At 35.2% G+C, this 21,950-nt stretch overlaps 3 protein-coding genes across 3 annotated transcripts; 2 read left to right on the top strand and 1 right to left on the bottom strand.

Moving 5' to 3' along the window:
• On the top strand, positions 1,921-4,196 carry LOC18788654 (protein DETOXIFICATION 55). The gene is made up of 2 exons (XM_007227661.2): positions 1,921-2,244; positions 2,367-4,196. Exons 1-2 carry the CDS (start codon positions 2,197-2,199, stop codon positions 3,852-3,854), a joined length of 1,536 nt encoding a protein of 511 aa, XP_007227723.1. The 5' UTR covers positions 1,921-2,196; the 3' UTR covers positions 3,855-4,196.
• On the top strand, positions 13,188-14,717 carry LOC18794053. The gene is made up of 2 exons (XM_007223593.2): positions 13,188-13,995; positions 14,193-14,717. Exons 1-2 carry the CDS (start codon positions 13,727-13,729, stop codon positions 14,389-14,391), a joined length of 468 nt encoding a protein of 155 aa, XP_007223655.1. The 5' UTR covers positions 13,188-13,726; the 3' UTR covers positions 14,392-14,717.
• On the bottom strand, positions 18,884-21,666 carry LOC18790080 (dynein light chain 2, cytoplasmic). Its single transcript, XM_007223417.2, has 3 exons — positions 21,222-21,666; positions 20,973-21,078; positions 18,884-19,235 (listed from the first exon to the last, which is right to left on the bottom strand). Exons 1-3 carry the CDS (start codon positions 21,390-21,392, stop codon positions 19,153-19,155), a joined length of 360 nt encoding a protein of 119 aa, XP_007223479.1. The 5' UTR covers positions 21,393-21,666; the 3' UTR covers positions 18,884-19,152.

Below are 21,950 nucleotides of genomic sequence, written 5' to 3' on the forward strand. Positions count from 1 at the left end.
TTTAGAAGAGTAGCCAAACATGGGAATTTCTAAAGTATGGATGAGATGAAAGTTTGAAAAGGAAAATACTGTTGGACGACTTGCATTTTCCCCAGAAAGAAAAACTCTAGGTAAAACTGTTTGATAGAAAGTTTGAAACGGTTTAGAGAGATCAAAACAAATACGTCTTAAAAGAATGCCGCATTTTGTACAATGTTAGTGGAACTTTTGGTCAAGAGGACCAAAAAGTCGTTTCTGAACAGTTGCATGCAAAAGGAGCAAGAACCATATGAAAGATGGCAATTATGACGTGGCTGCTGCTAGCTAGCTGCAGAGCTTTTCAGCACATATTCATTATCATTTTAATTTTTAAGTATTATCTTTTAAAGATCGGCGATAGTATTTTATCAATAAGATAAACAAAAACAAATACAAGTACTTTAAAAACAACTAAGGTGTCGAATATGAATATAGCTTCTCTACTGACCAAACTCAACAAGTAGCTTATCTTTTAATCAGCTAAGTTTGTTAATTTCCTGAGCTAGTGATCAAACCTAGGGTTTTTTGCAACAGAAGAAAATGAGAGAGATGATACAGAAAGGAGGGTTGGTTGTAGCAACTTTACTGAACAAGGTGTGTGCTTCAAAAAGAAACGTGGGGGTTTGGCTTGTTTGGTCCGCTTCCCTCTTATGGGTTTTTGGGTTATATCGAAGAATCTTGAAAAAAGCATGTGATGTAAAAGAAAAGGCTTCCATCGCTACCTAAATTTTCTATTTACTTTCTAGGTAACACATGTGCACATGAAGGCGACCTTGTGCCCAAATTTATTTCAAAGGGGCCATGCGATCGATAGAGGATTGAAGAAGAAAGTGACCTAATATATACAAACAATTCATCAAGAAGGTTTTACAACGTTTCCTTCAAGAATTCTAATTAGAGTTATTAACTAACTAAAAGTTCCTTGATGAATAGATGTATCAGTTTCGTGCCTAATTCGATTAGGCGCTTATGAGATATATAGGGAAGATATTCATGTAGGTGGTTTGATAGAAGTAATGATGTGTAAGTCAAATATAGAGTCCGTAACACAACAAAAAATATACGGTGATACGCTCGTAGATTTACGTCTAGTATGTTTCAAACTTTTAGTTAGTTACAAAAAGCAAATTACTAAATTACTCTTCATTTAACAGTATGATTCGTTTGCTGACAATTTGCTTGAAAATCATAGTACTTTTTTCAGTGCACAGAAGCTGGAAAAGTAGACAGCACACCAAAGAGGATAGGAACTTAGCAATTGTGACACTGACCGATAATGAATATATTTCAGTACAAATACAAAAGACTTGAAAGTAAAATTGAAGATAATAATAATAAGAATGTAAAATGATAACGACAGCGACCAAATTTCCTCACGTGAAGAAAGAACGAATCGACTAGTACTTGGTTTTTATTAAAAGTGGTGGTGGATGTGTTCTCGTTTATTTTGAAAACTGACAAAATGTGGTTAAAAACAATAGAGGAGCGTGGGCATGAGGGCATGAGGGGCTTGAGGCCACTGCTCAAATATATCACACGGTTTAAACATGCCTTATTGATCCCGTCCATCCCTCTATGCTAGGGACCATTACCAATATTTGTGTACATTAAAATGCCCTAAGGTTGAGGGGCAAATTACTCTATAAAATGCGTCAAAGCGGCTATGATATGAGGTTTGTTTTAAAAAAAAATTTATCTTATTCACAATAAAATTACACTTTATGAATTCGTAAATTGGTATCCACGAATTTTACGGTACCAATCAATTCCTCTTATATTCTTAATTTATAAGTGAGAAGTTATAATATTTTTTAAATATAAATAATAATTTAAATTATTCTAAATTAATCTAATTTACGAAGAGAAAAACTCAAACGTGAGTGTAACCGGGCATGCTGACAATCCTGGCCAACTGGTCGTACGTCTGCATTGGAAGGCTGTAGCTTTAAATAGACAGCTATAGGTAACTAACTTCCACGGAACAAAAGAAACTTAACAAACCCCCACCAGTCCTACACTACACCCATATATCCTTATAAAAACCTTGCACGTTCATTAATTTCCCAACACACTTACCCCTCTCTCTCTCTCTCTCTCTCTCTCTCTCTCTCTCTCTCACATAGCAGAGGAAATTAAACAAAGCAAGCTAGAAACAAAGCAAAAGGAAACAAAGATATAATGGTTGAAGCAGCAGAGCAATCCCGAAAGTACCCGACAATGCCAGAGGTACACAATCTCACTAAACATTATCCGCAGAATCTTCTTGATCTTTTCCAATTCATTTGAACTCTTGGGAATTTCCATTTTCATTATGATTGATATTTTTCCAATTTTTAACATCCTTTTAGGTGGTGGAAGAACTCAAGAGAATGACAGATATTGGATTCCCTATTGCGGCCATGAGCTTAGTGGGCTACCTCAAAAACATGGTCCTAGTTGTATGCATGGGAAGGCTAGGAAGTCTTGAGCTAGCTGGTGGGGCTTTAGCCATTGGCTTCACCAACATCACTGGCTACTCGGTCCTTTCTGGCTTGGCCATGGGTATGGAGCCCTTATGTAGCCAAGCATTTGGCTCACAAAACTTCTCCATAGCATTCCTCACTTTAAAAAGAACCATTCTCTTATTACTTCTCACTTCTCTTCCTATTGCTCTCCTTTGGGCCAATCTTGAACCTCTCATGCTCCTTCTCCATCAAAACCCTGATATCACAAGAATTGCAAGCTTGTATTGCCAATTTGCCATCCCTGATCTTCTAGCTAATAGCCTTCTCCACCCTATACGCATTTTTTTACGTAGTCAAAGCACAACATGGCCATTAATGTGGTGTACTTTACTAGCAATTGTCCTACACCTTCCCCTCACCATCTTCTTAACCTTCACTCTTTCTCTTGGGGTCAAAGGGATAGCTATTTCTAGTTCTCTCTCCAACTTCATCACTCTCTTCTTTTTTTTGGGTTACATGGTCTATGATCATGTCCTAAAAGAGCGTAAGTATTGTTGGCTATTGTCCACTACTAATTCTGAACCAGCACCGATATTGTCCCAACCATTATTACCCAAAAATTTGGTACCGACCGAGCTAGGGGCTGATCAATGGAGGATGCTAATTCGACTCTCTATACAAAGTTGCCTAGCAGTTTGTTTAGAATGGTGGTGGTACGAGTTCATGACACTTCTAGCCGGTTACCTTCACAAACCTCACATTGCCCTTGCAACATCAGCCATAGTGATACAAACCACATCTCTCATGTACACCTTGCCAACATCACTAAGTGCATCGGTGTCAACACGAGTAGGCAACGAACTCGGGGCAGGCCAACCAAAAAAGGCACGTTTGGCGGCAGTGGTGGCGGTGGGGGTGGCCCTAGTGAGCTCATTGTTGGGCTTGTCGTTGACCACCTTAGGAAGAGAGACATGGGGGAGAATCTTTACAGAGGATGGTGAGGTTTTGGAGCTGACCATGGCTGTGCTGCCCATAATTGGACTATGTGAGCTTGCTAATTGTCCACAAACTACAAGTTGTGGGATTTTGAGAGGAAGTGCTAGGCCGGGCATCGGGGCATGGATTAACTTTTACTCATTTTACATGGTGGGTGCTCCTGTGGCAGTAGTCATGGCGTTTGTTTGGAGACTAGGGTTTCAAGGGCTTTGTTATGGACTTCTAGCGGCTCAAATCACATGTGTGATTTCCATATTAACAGTGGTACACAAGACAGATTGGGAGAGAGAATGGCTCAAGAGTAGGGAGTTTGTGGGAAAGAGTAACAACAGAGTGGCAGCATTTCCACATGCAGATGAAACAGTCAAATGTGAAGAGGGTACGTTGCAAAATTAGAACATTTTGAAATGTGAAAGGCAATTCGTGGAAAACCGAACAGTCGGGCTGAATGTGAAGAGGCTAGCTCCATTTTGAAGTTTCTAAGAGAAAAAAGCAGAATCTTGAAAAAGTGATGAAAATGATTTTGATGAGGAAAGAAATTAGTAATTTACATTCTTATTTGAATAGGACAACCTCACATTTATATTTCCATTCCATTGGCCCATATATGTAATATTAGATCTACTTTTTGTCCAACTACATACATATCTTCACATATACGTTAGAAAATTTGTATGCATGTATACGTCATTATTATTATTTTAGGACCTTTGTTATTGAGAATGGCGATAATATATTAAACTCACATATACTACACAGATAACAATTGCTCCAAACCACTATATTAGTTGGTCTTTTTGCTATGCATGTATACCCTTATCATATTTGATGAGCTTATAACTATCATATGCTAAAATACATACATCCAAAGTCATACTTGGACTCTCTTCTGTCCTTAATTAATATTGATAGGTCTCTTGCGTAAGTTATACGATGACGATGACTGAGAATAATTTTTGAATTATTGAATACTTCACATAATATGGATTAATTAGTTCCAATTAATATTTCACATCATGAGTTATGGCCCCCAATCCTTTGGAAATCCCTTGCGTGCGGAAATAAGAAATTATATATATATATATATATACACACGTGTGTGTTGCTAACATTTGAAGACTCTCCCTCTGAAAAGTCTAAAATAGAAGTTTTTTTTTGAAAGTGAAAGGTATATATATATGATATGTATGTGGGAAGTTTTTGTTACTCTTACTTTACCAAGTATTTTTTGTTTCTTGGCATATAAATATATATTGTTGTAAAATAGACAGAATACGAGAATACCATTGAATATTAAAGTGGAATTGTACTTGCTCTTATGGTATTACACCGATGGAACTTTTTCTTAAAAAAACAAAACAGTTAATGTTTGCGGAAGAAATAGAGGTGACCCACAAAATTACTATTACACTTAGGTCTAAAATACTTTAAAATAAGAGATGGTGTTGGAATTCCATGAAAGAGTCTCCGACCCAAGAGAAGCAATACATGTATGCTTGACCCATACAACTATCAGGATGAAGACTTTCTCACTGGGTGGTCCGGCTCGTGATGTTGAAGCCTGCTTCTTCTGTGCCCGGGCTCCAGACACATCAAATTGACCCAGCTGGTCATTGCTGGTTCACTGGTTCTAGACATCAGGGGATTAATTTTTCTTTTCAGAAATTTTTTAAAAACTAATTGTAAAGTGTCGACGTAATTAAAGAGATATAAAATGTCACGCTCCTGGAGGTTGGAGTTGAATCCAAGGGATCATGGGTGGTCTGAAAACTCTGACATTTCGATCTGGTTACAGAGAAAATTTAGGCATATGACTATAAATTAAGATCAAGACGTGTGCGGTGTAATGTAAAAGGTCCAGCCGATATGACAAAAACTAGCCAATTTTAAACGGTTGTTTTGTTCATACCTTGTTTTTTTCCTTTTCTGGTCAATAGTTCATACTTTAATGCTCCCGCAACTAGTCTAATCAATCTAGCATTAGACTAATTGAATTGATTGACGATGCAAGTTAGCATTTGTCCTTTGAAAAGGAAAGAGCGACTTCAGGAGTTGTTGGCTTTGTAATACAATTAAGGACCAACAATTCTCGAGTTTGACTGACACCGAATTATTTATTTCTTATTTGAAAAAGAAAAAAGAGAAAGATGTTCATATTATAAAGTCATAAAAACTAATGTCCTAAACCCGAGACGCGTTATGTTGCAAAAGCTCCAGTGTGATCTTTCTTCCTATAATTCAGGCTAAACTAAAGAAAAGTCGTTTATAAGTGACCGAACTATCAATCTAAAAAATTATTCCATAAGATGTTTTTTATCACCTCTCTGAAAACTTTTACTTGTTACTTGAGACATTCGAACTTCAAATTGTTGTCATTTTGAAGGCCTCTTTGCTCTGCCCTTGAAGTTCGATTAGTTTGGGCTTTTAACCTGCCTAGTCCAATAAGCAAAACACATCCGGCCCTGGAAAAAGAGATGGGCTTAGCATCTTATTCACAATTGTCAACCTATATCTCTGCATAATATTATATTATAGAGTCAATTTATATATGGCCTTTAATTGAGGTCATATCTTTTAATAGTTGGATCAAAATTCTTGAACGACTTCTCAACATTTTCCTCTTTTTTTTTTAGAATTATTCCTTTTTACGCTGGCTATACCTATCCAGTCTCCTCAACCAGATATTGTATTCATTTCGATGATCTTTTTGTATTATTTTTTTTTTGAATTATTTTTGTATATGTGTCAAATCATGATTTGTATTAAATTATAACTATTGCTTTTCTCCTTTTTCAGTTAAGGGCAGGGCAGGCAAACTGATGAAGACGATGGTGACTGGCTGCACTGCTCTGGTTTCTTTCTTCTATCCATGGGGACCATAATAAATTAAGGTTCATTGAAACCAAACCACCATGGCATGGGGATGGGGATGGGGTTCGTTGTACGTCAGTTGGACTTGATGTGATCTTGCGCCCACATCTAATTAAACATAAATGGGGAGTTAAGATGAATATTGTAACCATTGATGCCTTCCCTGCAGATGTAGGAATTTATACGAAAGCCAGTTTACCAAAAAGAGAAAAAGGAATATGCAAAACCCTAGCTGTATATTAATTTCATTGCATTAGAAAAGAAAGATTGTGTAGGATTTTATATGCCAACGAGTTATTTAATATTTGATCATAATGGCAACGTTCAAAATATTTAGCGAAAGAGAAAAGGAGCATCATTCAGCTTTCAAATCTACCAATCACTTCAGCTAGCTTTTTCTCAAACCTCCTTCTTAGAAGGAGATCTATTATTATGTAATTATATCTAAAGTATATAAAGAAACTTTTTGGAAATACTAAATCGCTTTTGTCTACCTGTTAATTTAATTAATGTTATTTCTCTTTTCAATGTTATTTCAAATTTTTTTTTTTTTTAAATCGATTTAAAAATATTAATATTTTATATTATCACATTATAAGCTCTTACACGAATCAACAAATTGTAAGATGTATAACATATTGTACAAGCACCATTTTCTATCTACATATTGGGTATAATTGAAGAAATTAAGATTTCAAAACCTAAAAGGCTTATTATCACAAAATGTCCCTAATGTTTACGAAATTATCATATTGCATCCTTAATTTTTTTTTTTTGTCACTTATGGTCCTCAAGGTTAGTATGTGCAATCACAAATAGTCCCCGCCGTTAGGTTCTGTCAAAAACTCAGTTAGTTTGCTAACGTAGCATACATATATATCACAAAACATTCCTGAGGTTTAAACACTTATCACAAATGGTCCCTACGAATTTTTTTTAATTTTTAATTTAAAATTCATAAAATTTTGGTTTTCTTTTTAAAATTATTTATAAATGAAAAAACCATTTATAGAAGGATTTTAATCTTGAGGACCATTTATGAACCCTAAACCTTTAGTTTTTTTCATTTTTAAATTTTATTAATTTTAAATTATTTTTTTAAAACTTCATTAGTTTGTTGATGCGGCAATATATATGGAGCCTACATCTACAATAATATCGTGTCACATGTATTTAAAATTTAATGTATATTTTAAACTAATTATAATTCATAAAATTTTAAAAAGAAAACAAAAATTTTATGAATTTTAAATTTTAAAAATTAAAAAATTTCGTAAGGACCATTTGTGATAGGTGTATGAACCTTAAGAATGTTTTGTGATATACATATATGTCACGTCAGCAAACTAACGGAGTTTTTGATGGAACCTAACGGCATGGACCATTTGTGATCATGCATACTAACCTTGAGGACTACGAATGACAAAAAAAAAAATCCATTAAGGATGCAATCTGATAGTTTTCTAAACCTTATGGACGTTTTGTGATAATAAGCCAACCTAAAAATAAGGTCAGAGAATTGTACTCAAACTATAATGAAGCTAAATATATTATGAAAGGTAAGAGTTATTAATGAAAGTTGTCCCATGAGATTTTGTACACATACGACAAAAAGAGGACACAATTAATTATTTGGAGCTGGAAATTCTCTTCGTTATAACTTTTATCGATGACGACAAAAATGACAGCTCTCAACTATAGTGAGACTAAATCTACTGAAATTCTTCCTGTAAGATTTTATACATACATGCGACAAAAGAGAGTTGGTACAGATCGAAAGCTATTATCACCCTAATTTTTACTAATGGCAACAAAAATGACATTTTGTCAAATATAGTGGGGGCTAAACCTACTACAAAAGATAAGATCTATTGAAATTTGTATTAACCATAGGATTCCATATATACATAGGATAAAAAGAGAATCGACACAATTTTTAGAGTTGAAAATTTATCTTTATTGTCATTTTTGTCGTTATCGATACAAAAAATTACAGGATAACAATAAAATTACAGTTTCCCAACATTAGTCTGGTTAAATTTGATACAGAAAATAAGACTTATTGAAAATCGTTTCTATGATTCATATTCCACACTTGTGGAATGTATGATACATTATGAGGCAATACATCTTCCTGTGTGTTTGGAAGGGAGGGAAGTGAAAAAGTTTAGAATGGGATGAGTTTATAGATTTTAGCAAAGTAGTAACAGGAAGAAAAAAGAAAATCTAATCAAATCATGCTAACTGACTGTGTAATGTGACAATTAATGCGTCAATAACCATTAGCTAACCTAGCTAGAGTCCATAAGTCTAGTCAGTAGTAGTTCTAATGGATTAACATGGGTCGTATGATCATAATTAATACCCAAATGAACTAACCTAAGCAAACCCTTAATGTCATTCGGGCGATGGCAGGCGAGTAGACGAGCATGTCAAGATGAGAAATAACCAGAGCCACCTGTCCCCCTGTGGCGCCGGCTTTATTATAAAGAATCTACGTACGGCCTTCTGCAATTTTTGTTTTGTTTTGTATTTTGTATTCGAGAGAGAGAGAGACTAAACTAACCACACAATGAAGCAAGCCCCCACTATCCTTACACGTCATCATCCTCTCATTACCAACACCTGGAAAAAGCAGGCCTCCTCCTCCCTTCCTTTAATCTTTTCTTTGCTTTGCTAGCTGAGCTCCACAATGCAAAGCATTAACCTTCTCCTTCTCTCTCTCTCTCTCTCTCTCTCTCTCTCTCTCTCTTCAGCTATATAAGCTATGTACGTACAAGATATGATGACCTATCTCAATCTTTTTTTTTCTTTCTTGTAATTTAATTCCATGGTCGATCCACTTTGTGTGTGTTTAAAAAAGGACAAAGTCGCTAACTGCATCAAACCATCTGTTCGTTTATGTCTTCGAGGCTTTTCTTTTAGTCAGCAAACTATCCCTACCATTTTGGAACTGATATGATACGATCCCTTCTTCCCTTGCTTCAAGACCACCCAGCTGGGTTTAACCAGTTTTTACAGTATAATAATAAATACTTACACCCCAACCCCCCCTTAGAGCTTTCGTACATATCTAATTACATGGTTAATTTCCTTCTCTCTCTGGTTACTTACCAATGTTCTGAATCTGATATGGATTATTAAACAAATGGGGTATAATTATTAGATCTTATCTTCTACTTAATCTGATAGTAACCTGAGTTTATGTGTAAACAAAAACACCATGCAATTTGGACTTCCCCATTTGAAAATAATATCTTCATCTAGTCACTTTTCTAAATCATTTTCCCTATGCTCATCTTATTTTATATCTTATTTTACATGCATAACGGGTGTGATTTCGTTTTCACCTATAATTGGACTAGGCCTTAAAGATTTAAGATTAAGTTACTTGATTCATTATTCTTGATAAGCATGAAAGTGAAAGCAATTAAAGGGTGTTTAACTATCCTAATTCATATGTGTTATATTTTTCTTGTACGTAATTCTTTCCCTTGGTCAAAATTTGCAAAAACAGAAAAGTAAAAAATAATATCTTGCTAGGTCATAGGATTAATTAATCATCAAAGGCTTGAAAAGGATTTGATAGAGTGTTGGGCCTTATTGCATTAAGAATATGTTTGGTACATCGTATTACTCTCTTTACCTAACTAACTAATACAACACACGCACTTCATTTTAGATAATACACGCTTAATTATACAGTTAGGGAAAAAGAACACACACGTTCACTTGAAAAATCAGACAACGCTATTTTCATAGTCTTCTCCTTAGGGTTCTTTTTTGCTATCTTCTTCACGGGTTATTATCTTCACTTTTCTCCAAGTATCCATCTCTCTCTCTCTCTCTCTCTCTCTCTCTCTCTCTCTCTCTCTCTCTCTCAGGTATCCATCTATCTCTTTCTCTCTCTTTCCCTAGGATTTTTCTCTACTATCTTTTCATATCTTCTTCTCCCTAAGGAACGTTCTGTCTTCTCCGCAGGTTATTCTCTTCACTCTTCTCCAGATATCCGGAACAGCACCAAACACAGTATAACTTGGCCATACTATTTATCCGGAACAACACCAAAGGCTTAATAATATATGGATAAACAGTCAATACTCTTCGGAACATATTAATACTATCCTACAAAAAATAGTCAGTATAGTCTTCCTTTTGGCTTGTAAATATATATGGTAAATAATAATTCCTTGGTAAAATTGTAATTATACCTGAAATTAGAGTAAAATAAAATAAACAATTAATAGCTCTAAGTCTAAGAGATATATGTATAAATAAAGAGTGTTGCTAAACGAACCCAAAAATTAACTGAATACACTCTATAATCTAAGTACACCCTAATATTTAAATCAAAATATAAAATTAACTAAGCACACCCTATTCAATTACCAAAAATACACCTATACACTCTATCACACAACACCTGGAGATGATTTTGTTGAAGATATTACAGCCATTGTAAGTTGTTTTGGATTTGTTTTCTGATGTCTAGTTATTACTGAATGAATTTAAAATTAACCTTCTACCCTTTGAAATTTCTACATAGGCAGCCAATGCTCATATTGGTCGTCTAAATCTATTCCGTAGATCCCTATTTTTAATTACTCTTCCTTCTTCCTTTTTGTAGTTCGAGAACCAAATAATAAATAGAAAAAAAAGAAAAAAGAAACCAAGACAATGTTCTAAGTTTGGAGGACTCAACTTTCATCCAATAAATTATTTATTTATTTTTCCTCCTCATATGAATCATCCACAACCCCTTAAAGAACCTGTCGGAGTGGACTCCATGGAGCATGTATCCGCTAGAGTGTTATCTACCACCAATGACCAAGATCTGTATCAAACAAACAACTTCATGGCATTTCCTTGCGTTTAATTAGGGTTGAATATGGTGAGTAGGGTGTACTTATTAAAATAATTTGTTTCATAATTCAATATATCCATTTTGATCATTTTATATTAGGATAAATTAGTAATTTAATAAATAGTTTAATAGTAGGGTGTACTCAGTTAATTTTAGAGTTCGTTTAACAGCACTCTAAATAAAATAGGGATGGGTAGACTGAGAAGGATGCAATATAATGAATATAAAACGTTGCTATCAGACTCTAATCTCTGGTATAATTACAGCTGCTCCATCCAGGAGTGCTCACCCTCCTCTTTTTTTCCTTTATTTTATGTTGTTGGGGTGGGGATGGAAGCCATAAGTTATCGACCACATCTTTACCATATGAGAAACATTTGAGTTTTTTAGGCCATCTCTAGTCATGAGCTATATCCTAAATATAGCCCTAAAGTAATGCAAAACTCATCTCCAACTATGGGCAAAATAAAATTTTGACCAAATTTGGAGGGCCATATTTGGCCTTTTAGCCTTCCAACCGGGCCATATTTAGCCCAGCTTTGGCCTAGGCCAAATTTTTGTGGACCCCATGCATGTGCTTTTAAAGAAGATAAATTATCAAGTGTGGGCAAGAGCACGAATCATCTCGTGCAAATGCATATCCAACAACCAACAATAAAAGCACTGACGTCATCGATATAATTTTAAAAGTCTTTTTAAATGTTTTCAATTCGTGTTGTTTCATAAAAATTTATAAAAAATTATTGGTCATGACCATTTGAGGTCAAACCATTTAAACCCAACCATTTTTTTTTAATTTTTAATGTGGACACCTTTTTAAATGTTTTAAATTCGTAAAAAAATTATAAAAAATTACTAGTCACGACCGTTGGAGGTCAGACCATTGAAATCCATCCTTTTTTTATATTTTATTTAAATAAATGTTATCGCCTTTTTAAATGTTTTCAAGTGTTGTTTAAAAAAAATTATTGGTCATGGAATATTGTCTCTAAATAGTAGTTTAATTAAATTAAACAATACATAGTTGTGGAATGTATAGTGTTGTACTATAGTTTTTCTCAAAATAATAAAATATGAAGGACCCTAGAATATAGCCATGAATGGCTAGAGATGGAAAAATTTAGCTCTGCACTATTCTTTAAAAAATTATTATTTTGGAGGGCTAAATATTTAGCCTTAGACTACATTTAGCCATATGACCGGAGATGGCCTTATTATTTTTGGCCAATCACACTACGCATGATAATTTTTCCACTTGATATAGTTTGATTGACTAGGAATAGCAAAACAACGTTATCTCCGTTTCATATAAGTTTCTCTGCTACCAGAGGCCTATGTCTAGTAGTTCATGCAAAAACTTCTGAATTATTGGAAAAATGATCTAAATTGTCTTGCCAAATTTCAAAGGAACTAGTGCTATATATCTTTATTCATCTATTAAATCACCATTAATATTGAAAAACATCTAAACTCGAAATGCTCATCCGAATGATTTTTTTATATTTAAAAACATTGATTGTGCATAAAACAAAAGCAATGAATGTCCTGTTTATATATTTTAAAGTTGGATTAGGAAGCATTTAGATAGTCTATATAACACTATTGAAGACCTTTTAGGAAAGCAATTAGTAAACCCCACCCTATCTGTTAGTGGGTTTGGATTGGGTTAGAAATTTATACTTCCATTGGTCAAGAAAAAGGAAAATAAATCTTAAAAAACCCAGGGTGGGTTGAGATAGAACTTTCAAAACAATGTCCAATCATCCTCACCAACAATGTTTACCATAATCTATTAGGGCATTAATATAGATTAATGAATTAAGTAAACAATAATCTTTCTTTCGTTATGAAAAAGACAGAAGAAACCAAGAAAGAATTTGTAGAATATAGCACACAAAATTATTAGAAGGTGTGTAATAAACTCAAAGGCTTGTTAGTTTGTTTTGGCAATTAGGCATATAGACAAAAGCAAAGCATGCTTTTCTGCCAGTCTTCAGTTCATGTATAAATCATACAACCCATGCAACCCTCCACAGAAGAGAGCAACTGATCACATGACCCATTTCTGGCCTTTGTTCGAATGCGACTGGGTTTTTTTGTTTTTTCGTTTTTACTTCTGACCATAATAATAATAATTATGAGACGAGTTTTGTACAAGCAATCACATTTAAAACGTAAACATAAGCAGACAAAACAAAAACAAAAATAGCCCAAAAGAAAAGAAAAAAACCACCAAAAAAAGAATGGAAAAAAACAAAGAAAATGAATTGGGAACTAGAGAAGGGGGTATGTGGCAGTTAACCAGCACAAGGAGTCAAATCAATGGCTACGCTAATCGTCCTTGTTACTGCTCCATAGCTGTTAGGGGACCCACCAATCCCTTGTCTTTCTGCTCTATTTATTTTCCTCAAATTTTTCATCCTCCAGAAGCCTCTCTCCCTTCCTCCCATCACCAAATTTACAGAGAAAGAGGTTCAAAGAGTGTTTGTGTGTGTGTGTCTGTGTTGAAGAAGGCACACATAGAGAATGAGATATGGTAGGACTTAGCATAGTATTGGAAGGTCAAAAGGGAAGTGGTGGTGTGGGCAAAAATATCCCACAAGTTATTAACAAAACCAACATGGTTGTCATCAACAAGCCTTCATCTTCTTCTTCTTTTTTACCTTCTCCTTCAAACCCTTCACAAAGCCACAAAAATCTTTTCCTTTCTCCTCAGACACCTTTCTTGGCCCCAACTTTTCTTGACCAATGTTTTTTGTGCAGACAGAAACTCTTGCCTGGCAAAGACATCTACATGTACAAGTAAGTCTGCCCACAATGAAAAAAAAAAAACACAAAAGACCACACTTTTTTGTTAAAATAAGCACAATCACCTCTGATTTTACTGTTTCTTAAAAAACCCAGAAGTTGTTTTTGGTTTTGCATCATTGCATGGCGGTTTTGGAGAAAAAAGTGAAGATCTTGATTTGGGTTTTTTTCATTTGGTTTTGAAAATGCAGGGGTGATAGGGGCTTCTGCAGCGTGGAGTGCAGGTACAGGCAGATTTTCATGGACGAGGAAGAGAGTCTTCGCCAAGAGAAGCAGTGTTCAATGGCTGCCATGAAACCTACTTCGGCTTCCTCATCATCTTCTTCTTCATCTGCTGCCTCCAATGAACGGAAAGGAACCAGAAACCGAGGCAGTGGTTTTGCCTACTGAGACTGAGAGAGAACCAGTTGGAAACCAAGAATTGGTTTCTTTGAGTTGTATTTTCAGTTTTACCCCTTGGTTTGTTTCGAAATGACTATGATGCTCTCTGTCCTTTTATTTTTGTGCTTCCTGCCAAGAGGCCAAAAGGATCCAACCTGTTTTGCCCCCAAACATTTTATCTGTAATAGCCCACGGTTTTGGTTGCTCCACCATTGTTTAGAGCAGAAACCATTGAGGACAGTGGTGGGATTTTGTGACAGGTAAGAGGGCATTAATGGCATTTTGTTATTGTGCATTGATGATTTTATCTATTGAAATTTTATAAATTTTTTTGAGTGTGGTAATACTGCTCATGAGATGGAGCATGAAGGTTAACTTTTTTGCTTGTGTTCTTTTCTTTGACACGACGACAACAATGGAAAATCTCTGTTGTTCCTTTTTCTGATCCGATGCGCATTTTTAGTGGAATCGTAGAGGGAATGTCTAAATTGCGCACTGAGTGAGGGGACAATAGTATATATTGGTGGACAACATAGTGCAGAATTAGTACTTGGAGAACAATGTCATGGGCCCAATGAGAAAAAAGATTACTACCACCAAGGAAGGAACCATAAGATTGAATATATTTCTTTCAACCCCTTGCACTTTTCTGGTTTAATTTATAGGCCCTTCCCTTTTATGCATCTGAAATCTGAGTCCCTCTTGATTTGATTGCAATTTGCAACATTGAATACAATACATTTAGTGCTTGAAATGAGTGTGATTTTGATCCTTTAGCTACCGTTTTAATTTCATGGGTTCCCATTCTTGCATTTGACAAAGATAGGCTGTCCAATAATTTGCCAAGGACGGTGAATGGTCTTGGGTTCTTTGATCATTAAAAGAAATGGGGAAGGAAAAGCCAACGAAAGAGAAGGTAAAATGTTTCATCAAGTAGAAAACATCCAAGGATAAATATCACAACGGTTGCAATTTTTTTTTTGCAAAGGAATGCTGACTGTCACCATTAATCGATGTCGCATTAGGGGAACTGTTTTGAACGCGCCGATTATATGTAATTTTTCTCTGACAATGCAGAATAAAAAGTATATTGTTTTATTAGCGCCGCATTTGAGAAAAATTTTGTTTGCATCAAATATAAGTAATTTTTCTCTGATAATGTAGAAGAAAAATTTATCATTTATTTATGTCGCATTAGGTGAAGATTTTGCATGTGTCGATTATATGTAACTTTTCTCCAACAATGTAGAAAAAAAAAGTTTATTGTTGTCGGTATTGTATTAGGGGAAGATTATGTATATATGTTTCGATTATATGTAACTTTTCTTTGTCAATTTAGAATAAAAGTTGATTGTTATCATTTATCGGTGTCGCATTAAGGAAAAGTTGATTGTTATCAGTTGGCTTAGGTAAAGTTTCGTATGGACTGATTATATGTAACTTTCCTGTAACAAGGTAAATGGATAGTATTTTATTAGCATTTATCAGTATCGTATTAAGGAACATATTTTGTATTTTATATGTATCAATTATATGTAACTTTCACCGAACAATACACGTGGTACCTGCCAAGCCAGATCAGGTAGCATAATAATGAACTTTACGTGCATATTATGGGAGAATCGATACAATAATTTTTCCTACACAATCCAATGATATATAGTGCTGCCATGGCTTCATCTGCAAGCACTCGAGTAATTTTTGTATGGTTGTTTAGGTGAGGCAAGGTAGATGCATGCATGATTGGAAGTTGAAACATCATGTCTACACAAATTGACATTGGGAAACAGTTCCATAAAGAAATATACAAAACAAGGAAAAGGGTTTCTGGTACGAATCAATCATTTGGGGAAAATAGTGGGTGTGAATCTCTTTTTATATTTCTTTCACTTTTCTTCTGTGAATGAACATGGATTAAAAAAAACAAGCACAGGAATTAGGACCTCGGAATGGAATCTATATGCTTTTTTATCTGCTCATGCAGTCTTGAAAGTAGGAACTTGGAACCCTAGAAAGAGCACTACAAGAAGGAAAGAGAGATTGGAATTTGGGAAATGCTAATTGGAATAAATAGGATTTGCCACTTATTTGTCTTTATGCCCTCCCTCCCTCCTATGTATTTACAATAAGCCCTCCCTGCAAAACGACACTGCAATTTTAGGTCTTAACCTTGCTGCTGCCTGAGAAGAACCATTTTTAATTAGCTTCAAGACGACTGTGAATTCTGACTTTCGCAGACTTGACAGAGACAGAGAGAAAATGAGAGGCTTCTGTAGAATTTTATATAAAATATGACAAAGTAGCCAAACTCAATATATAGAATTCTACAAACTTTTTGTAAAAGAGATTAAATATAATAATCTTCTTGATTATGTTCCTCAAATAATCAAGATTCTTGGATTAGAATTGCCAAAAACATTATAAAGATTCTTGGGCAGACAGATATAGCATGTGGTTTTAAATTCTGGGTGGCTTAGAGCCGGGGACGGATCCAGGAATTTTCCTTGCAGGGGTCAACGTCTAAAAGGGTAAAAACTCTCGACCGTATTCTTCGCATGTCTCCCTGATCTCAACAAACCACAAAATCTGAATTAGTTTTTATACAAGAATTATATATGTATCATGAACTGTGATATTTTGTCGTGACAATTACATGTCAGATCATGGATGGATTCAGGAATTTTCCTTTCAGGAGTCAACGTTTAAAATGCTAAAAAATTTCTATACAAAATAGATCCATAAATTTTTTTATATTAAAAAAACCCTTAATTTATTCAAACTAACAGTAACTAACCCAAATTAAACCTCCTTGGCAAAAAAAAAAAAAAAAAAAAAAACCTCAACAACTAATCAAGAAAAACATCAATATTTATTCCTTAAAAATAAAACAATAAATTATCATTCATATATAATTCACTGAGAAAACAACATTACAAACCACATATTAAATCAATCCACCATATTTTTATTAACTATATTAACCAATCCACAAAAACAAAAACCTTATATTAAAATGCACAAAGATTCAACTCCTAAAGTAACAAACTTTAAACCTATCAACCTACTAAGAAATATTATAAACATTGCAGGACAGTCGGCGATGTAATTTATCTTGGTTACAACTATATCGATGTATTAAAAATATTGAAAAAAATAAAAGCAAGACAAAAACAAATTATAAAATTGAATGAGCTAAATAATAAAGAAAAATACATGAAAAGGAAAAAAATGTAAAATAAAAAGTAAACACAAAGAAAAGAGCAAAAGGAAAAAACTAAAATGAAAAAGAAGAGAAAAAGCAAGATTGGAAAGAGAAAAAAAAATTGAAAACATAATAGCATATTGCGTTTGAAATGTCCAATGTATTGGGGATTGTGGGCTTTATCGGGTAGCAAGCTCCATTGCTTGCTGTTGCCCCTGTTTATTTTTAAAAAAAAAATTTAAAAACTTAAATGAAACGGTGTCGTTTCTCCATGAATCAAAAGACGAAAAAAAGGAAGCGCTCTGCGTGCAATGCTGCTTGCTGCGCTGAAGTTGAAGTTGCTGCAACCCTTTGAGGCATTTCCTCGAACAGATGGCGGGCATGAATTGCCCAGCCATCCAGCCATTGCAGGGGTCAATTTTTCTTCCTCTAGTGGCGGATTCTGGAGTTGCAGGGGTCAATTGACCACCCTTGCTCCTCTGTGGATCCGTCCCTGCTTAGAGCCGATAGAAGAGTGAGCTAGCTCTTAGTGGGGTTGCCATGCAAGATTCGTTTCCTTCATTAAAAAAGAAGAATTATCAATAGTTGCCCCCCAAAAAGCCTATTGAATTGAAAGTGCTAGTTTATCTAGTAGTTGTTTAAAAGAGATTTCAATCTAATCATATTACTCAAAGAAGAGATTCTTACTTTAATCTAATCTAAACTACAAGGAGGGGGATTCGAACTCGGGTGTAAAAGAAGAGCATACCCACTCTAACCAACTTGACTAAGCTCATGTATCCCACCAAAAAGAAAAAAGAAAAAAAGAAGAGGATATTCTTATGTTGTTTGGGAGTGACTTTATTTAAAGGCAACTGAAATTTTAAACAACCATTGGACTTTAGCTTAGCCATGGGCTTCATGGCAAAGGTTTGTTGCTTGGCTTCAAAGGAATATATGCTATTAACTAGCTAATAAACTATGTGTAATTTACCACCACTAATTCAATCATTCTTAAACCAATAATAGTATCTCCCCTTGATTTCGTACGTTCATTGAAATAGTATAGCTTTCCTTGTTCCTTGTTTGTTCAGTAGGAAAATAATCAGTTCACAGCATGAAATTGAATCAATAATTAGAGTTGGAGAAACCATTAGGTTTTAAATTCATGTCTACATCCAATCAAGGAAAAGAAAAAGTAGCAACTTTTCTGATGTTTGGTGAGTTCCTAGTAAAAACCATTCTTCTAAACCAGAAGAGAATGGTACAAATTAAGTTACTGTGATGTGAAGTTCAGAAGTCCCCATACAAGTTCCATATTTTCACTTCACCCAACAAAGAAAAATGAGAGCTTTCTGATAAAGAGCCAAGTTTAGAGACACAATTAATTTGAAAGACTGAAATTCATACCCAAGGTTCACAGCCCGTAGAAGTGATATTAGATATACAAGTTAAGCACAAGAAAATGTTAAGCAAGCGGTTTGCAAGCTAGCAGATTTCAACTAATACATACAGGTGCAACTTATGGCATCACAATTTCAGGCTCGTCATTCTTTTCATCTCCATCTTTGCCAACATGACAACCGTGTTCAACCGGATTTAAATAGCAAAACTGCTTTCTGATCCAAGTAGAAGTAAACAAAGTGGTTTGTTTCATGAGTCACATATGAACCTGCACAAAGAAACACGAAATCATAATTGTGAATGATTCTTATTCTATGTTACAAATTTTTTGTAATTTGGTATACAAAGAACAATCTAAAGATTACCACTAAGGAAGCAAGATAAAAACAACTCTATGTTAAATGATTTAATCTCTGGATTCAGATTAAGCAAGGAAAACAAAAGGGATTCCGAAAATCCCAAATTAAAGACAATTTCTATATATTGCATTCTGAGTGGAGCAAGAAAAATTAGCAGCAATTGCCCTTGGTAGTCCTTGTTTCAACAGGCGCTGGATGCCATATCAAAGATCATCGAAGGCATTATACACAAGCCTTTGCCTGCTACATAGGCTATTCCATACATATGTCAGGAATACGTTGAAAAGAAAAGGTCGCAGCTACTTTAGACCCAACAACCAAATGTAAGTGTGAACACTCTGAACTCTGAAGCAGCAATGTCAATGCTTGTGAGATTCATAATTAACCCAAAGGGTACTTGTGGAAGAAAATAGGAGATTCACATGGCAATGACGAACTATTCAACCTAGGTGGTGCCTCGCGCTTTTATTACAACTATGTGAAGCTGACAAGTTGGTTGAATAGAAACTAAACAAAATGACACTCTGGTTCTCCATGGGAATCCCAGAAACTGTTTCCTCTCAATAGAATTGGTACAAACTAATACTCTTACTAAACAGGAAATACGGACACTTTGTTAAAACCGAGGCCTGATATTGAATTCTACACCAATCTTAAACCATTGCATGTGCAAATGTAAACAGAGGAAAACACATAGAATGTACATGAAATCAAATATCATGCCATATGCAGAAGTAGAGCAAAACAATATGGCATACACGGACATTCACTGTAAGCAAATCAACGCCTCGATGGGTTGCCTCTTGCCTGGTAATACATTACAAGCACAACCTTTTTTGATGGATGGGCTATGAATAAATTTTTCCCAACCCAAGCTGTGTTAAGTGAACTACTCAAACATCTCTCCTAAACCTTTTTCCGGATAACCACCTACAATCTCTGTCCTCCAAATAACCAGATAAGCATTTAGGGATGCATGTTGTCGCACAAAGTACAGAAGCCAAACCCCAAGCACATTTAGTTATGTGCCTCCTCCTAAGGCATCAATAAGACATTGATCTAGCTATAGCATATTAGGCTCAACCTAGAACATCAAGTACACAACCAATGAGCAAGCCAAACCGACAACTTAATTTCAATCATTGATAAACATGATTTGGATTGCATAGAGATTATATACAAGACTGAATCCCCAATTTTCTATTACTTACAAAACCCTTTCAACCATTCAACCGGAGCTGAATATCTAATTTTCTAAAGGTTGAAGAAAGAATAATAACAAAGATCCCTCCAAAATCAGGATCCATTGAAGAATAAACATTGGTCATCAGGTTTTCCACTCTTGAGTTTAAGCACCCTTCCATATCAACAAAAAAAGGAATATATATTATCAAAGTTTTTCAGCCATTCTACCGAGAATTTCTTAATCTGAGAGAGCTACAATGTTTTAGATCTATTTCATTTCAAACAGCACAACCCATCCTCATCAAACTAGAAAAACAATAGCAACTAAAAGCACAAAACCATGCATTAGATTTGTTCATTATCACCCAAAATTCTGAAATGTTAAATCTGAACAAAACACCCCAATAAGAAAAAAGCAAAAGAATACCCAGAAAAGGGCAGAGAGAAATTGAACGGGTTACCAAAATTACGACCGACGATGCAATGCCAAGTGGGTCCATGCCTCTTATCGAACTCCTTCTTAATATACTCCGCAACGTCCTTCTCTACGCTGTGCTTCTCAAATGCCTGAATAAAACCCAGAAATTCAATACTTTTGTTTTCCCAAAAAACCCATTTGTAAATTAAACCCAAAGATTCATAATGAGAAATTTCAACAAAAATAATAATAATAATAAAAACAAGATATAGAGAGAAAGAGAGGAGCTAACGCCGATGGCGATGTCGACAGCCTCCTTCTGCATATCCTGGAACATGTCGGCGCTCTTGATGATGACACGCTTGCCGGTGGCTGTGGTGACCGCCGGCGAGGGTTTCCGGTCGTCGGAATTGGGCTTCGCCGACAGAGCTCCAGGGACGCTTCTCTTGGCGTCTTCACTCATTTTGTGCTCTTTTTTCTTCTGCGCTTTGCTTTGCTTTCCAAAGCGAGAGAAAGTCTGACTGTGTCTGGTTCTGATTTGGTAATAAATCAGAGGTTTGCTTGCAAAAGCAGGACGAGACTTGTTCTTTTCAGCAGAGAGAAGAAGAAGAACACCCTCCACATCCACCCTTTTTCTGCTCTCTCTCTCTCTCTCGCTCTCTCTGCGAGCCTGTGACTGACCGTGACTGTAATGAGTGGAATGAAAGTGTGAAATTATGGAGATGCCTTCTTTTACTTTTGTTGGGTTAGGGGCTCTTTCTTTTCTTTTTCTTTTTTACTGCGTTTTGAGTTTGGTGGTTTTTTACCGCGTACGGAAACAGGAAAATGGTTCCCCGATCCATGATATGCCTGAAGATCAACGAGTTTTACGGCTAGGTAAGTCGTGTGAATGGGACGTGACGATGTCATTTTGCCCTTTCTGGAATTTAAATCCTTTTGGACCTCCGACCAAATTTAATCATTTCATTTTTTGTGTAATGATGGCTGTGTTTCTACCCTTTTGTACTTTCAGCTCCAACTC

This window comes from Prunus persica, chromosome G1, assembly GCF_000346465.2.
Source record: "Prunus persica cultivar Lovell chromosome G1, Prunus_persica_NCBIv2, whole genome shotgun sequence".
Taxonomy (NCBI): Eukaryota; Viridiplantae; Streptophyta; class Magnoliopsida; order Rosales; family Rosaceae; genus Prunus; species Prunus persica.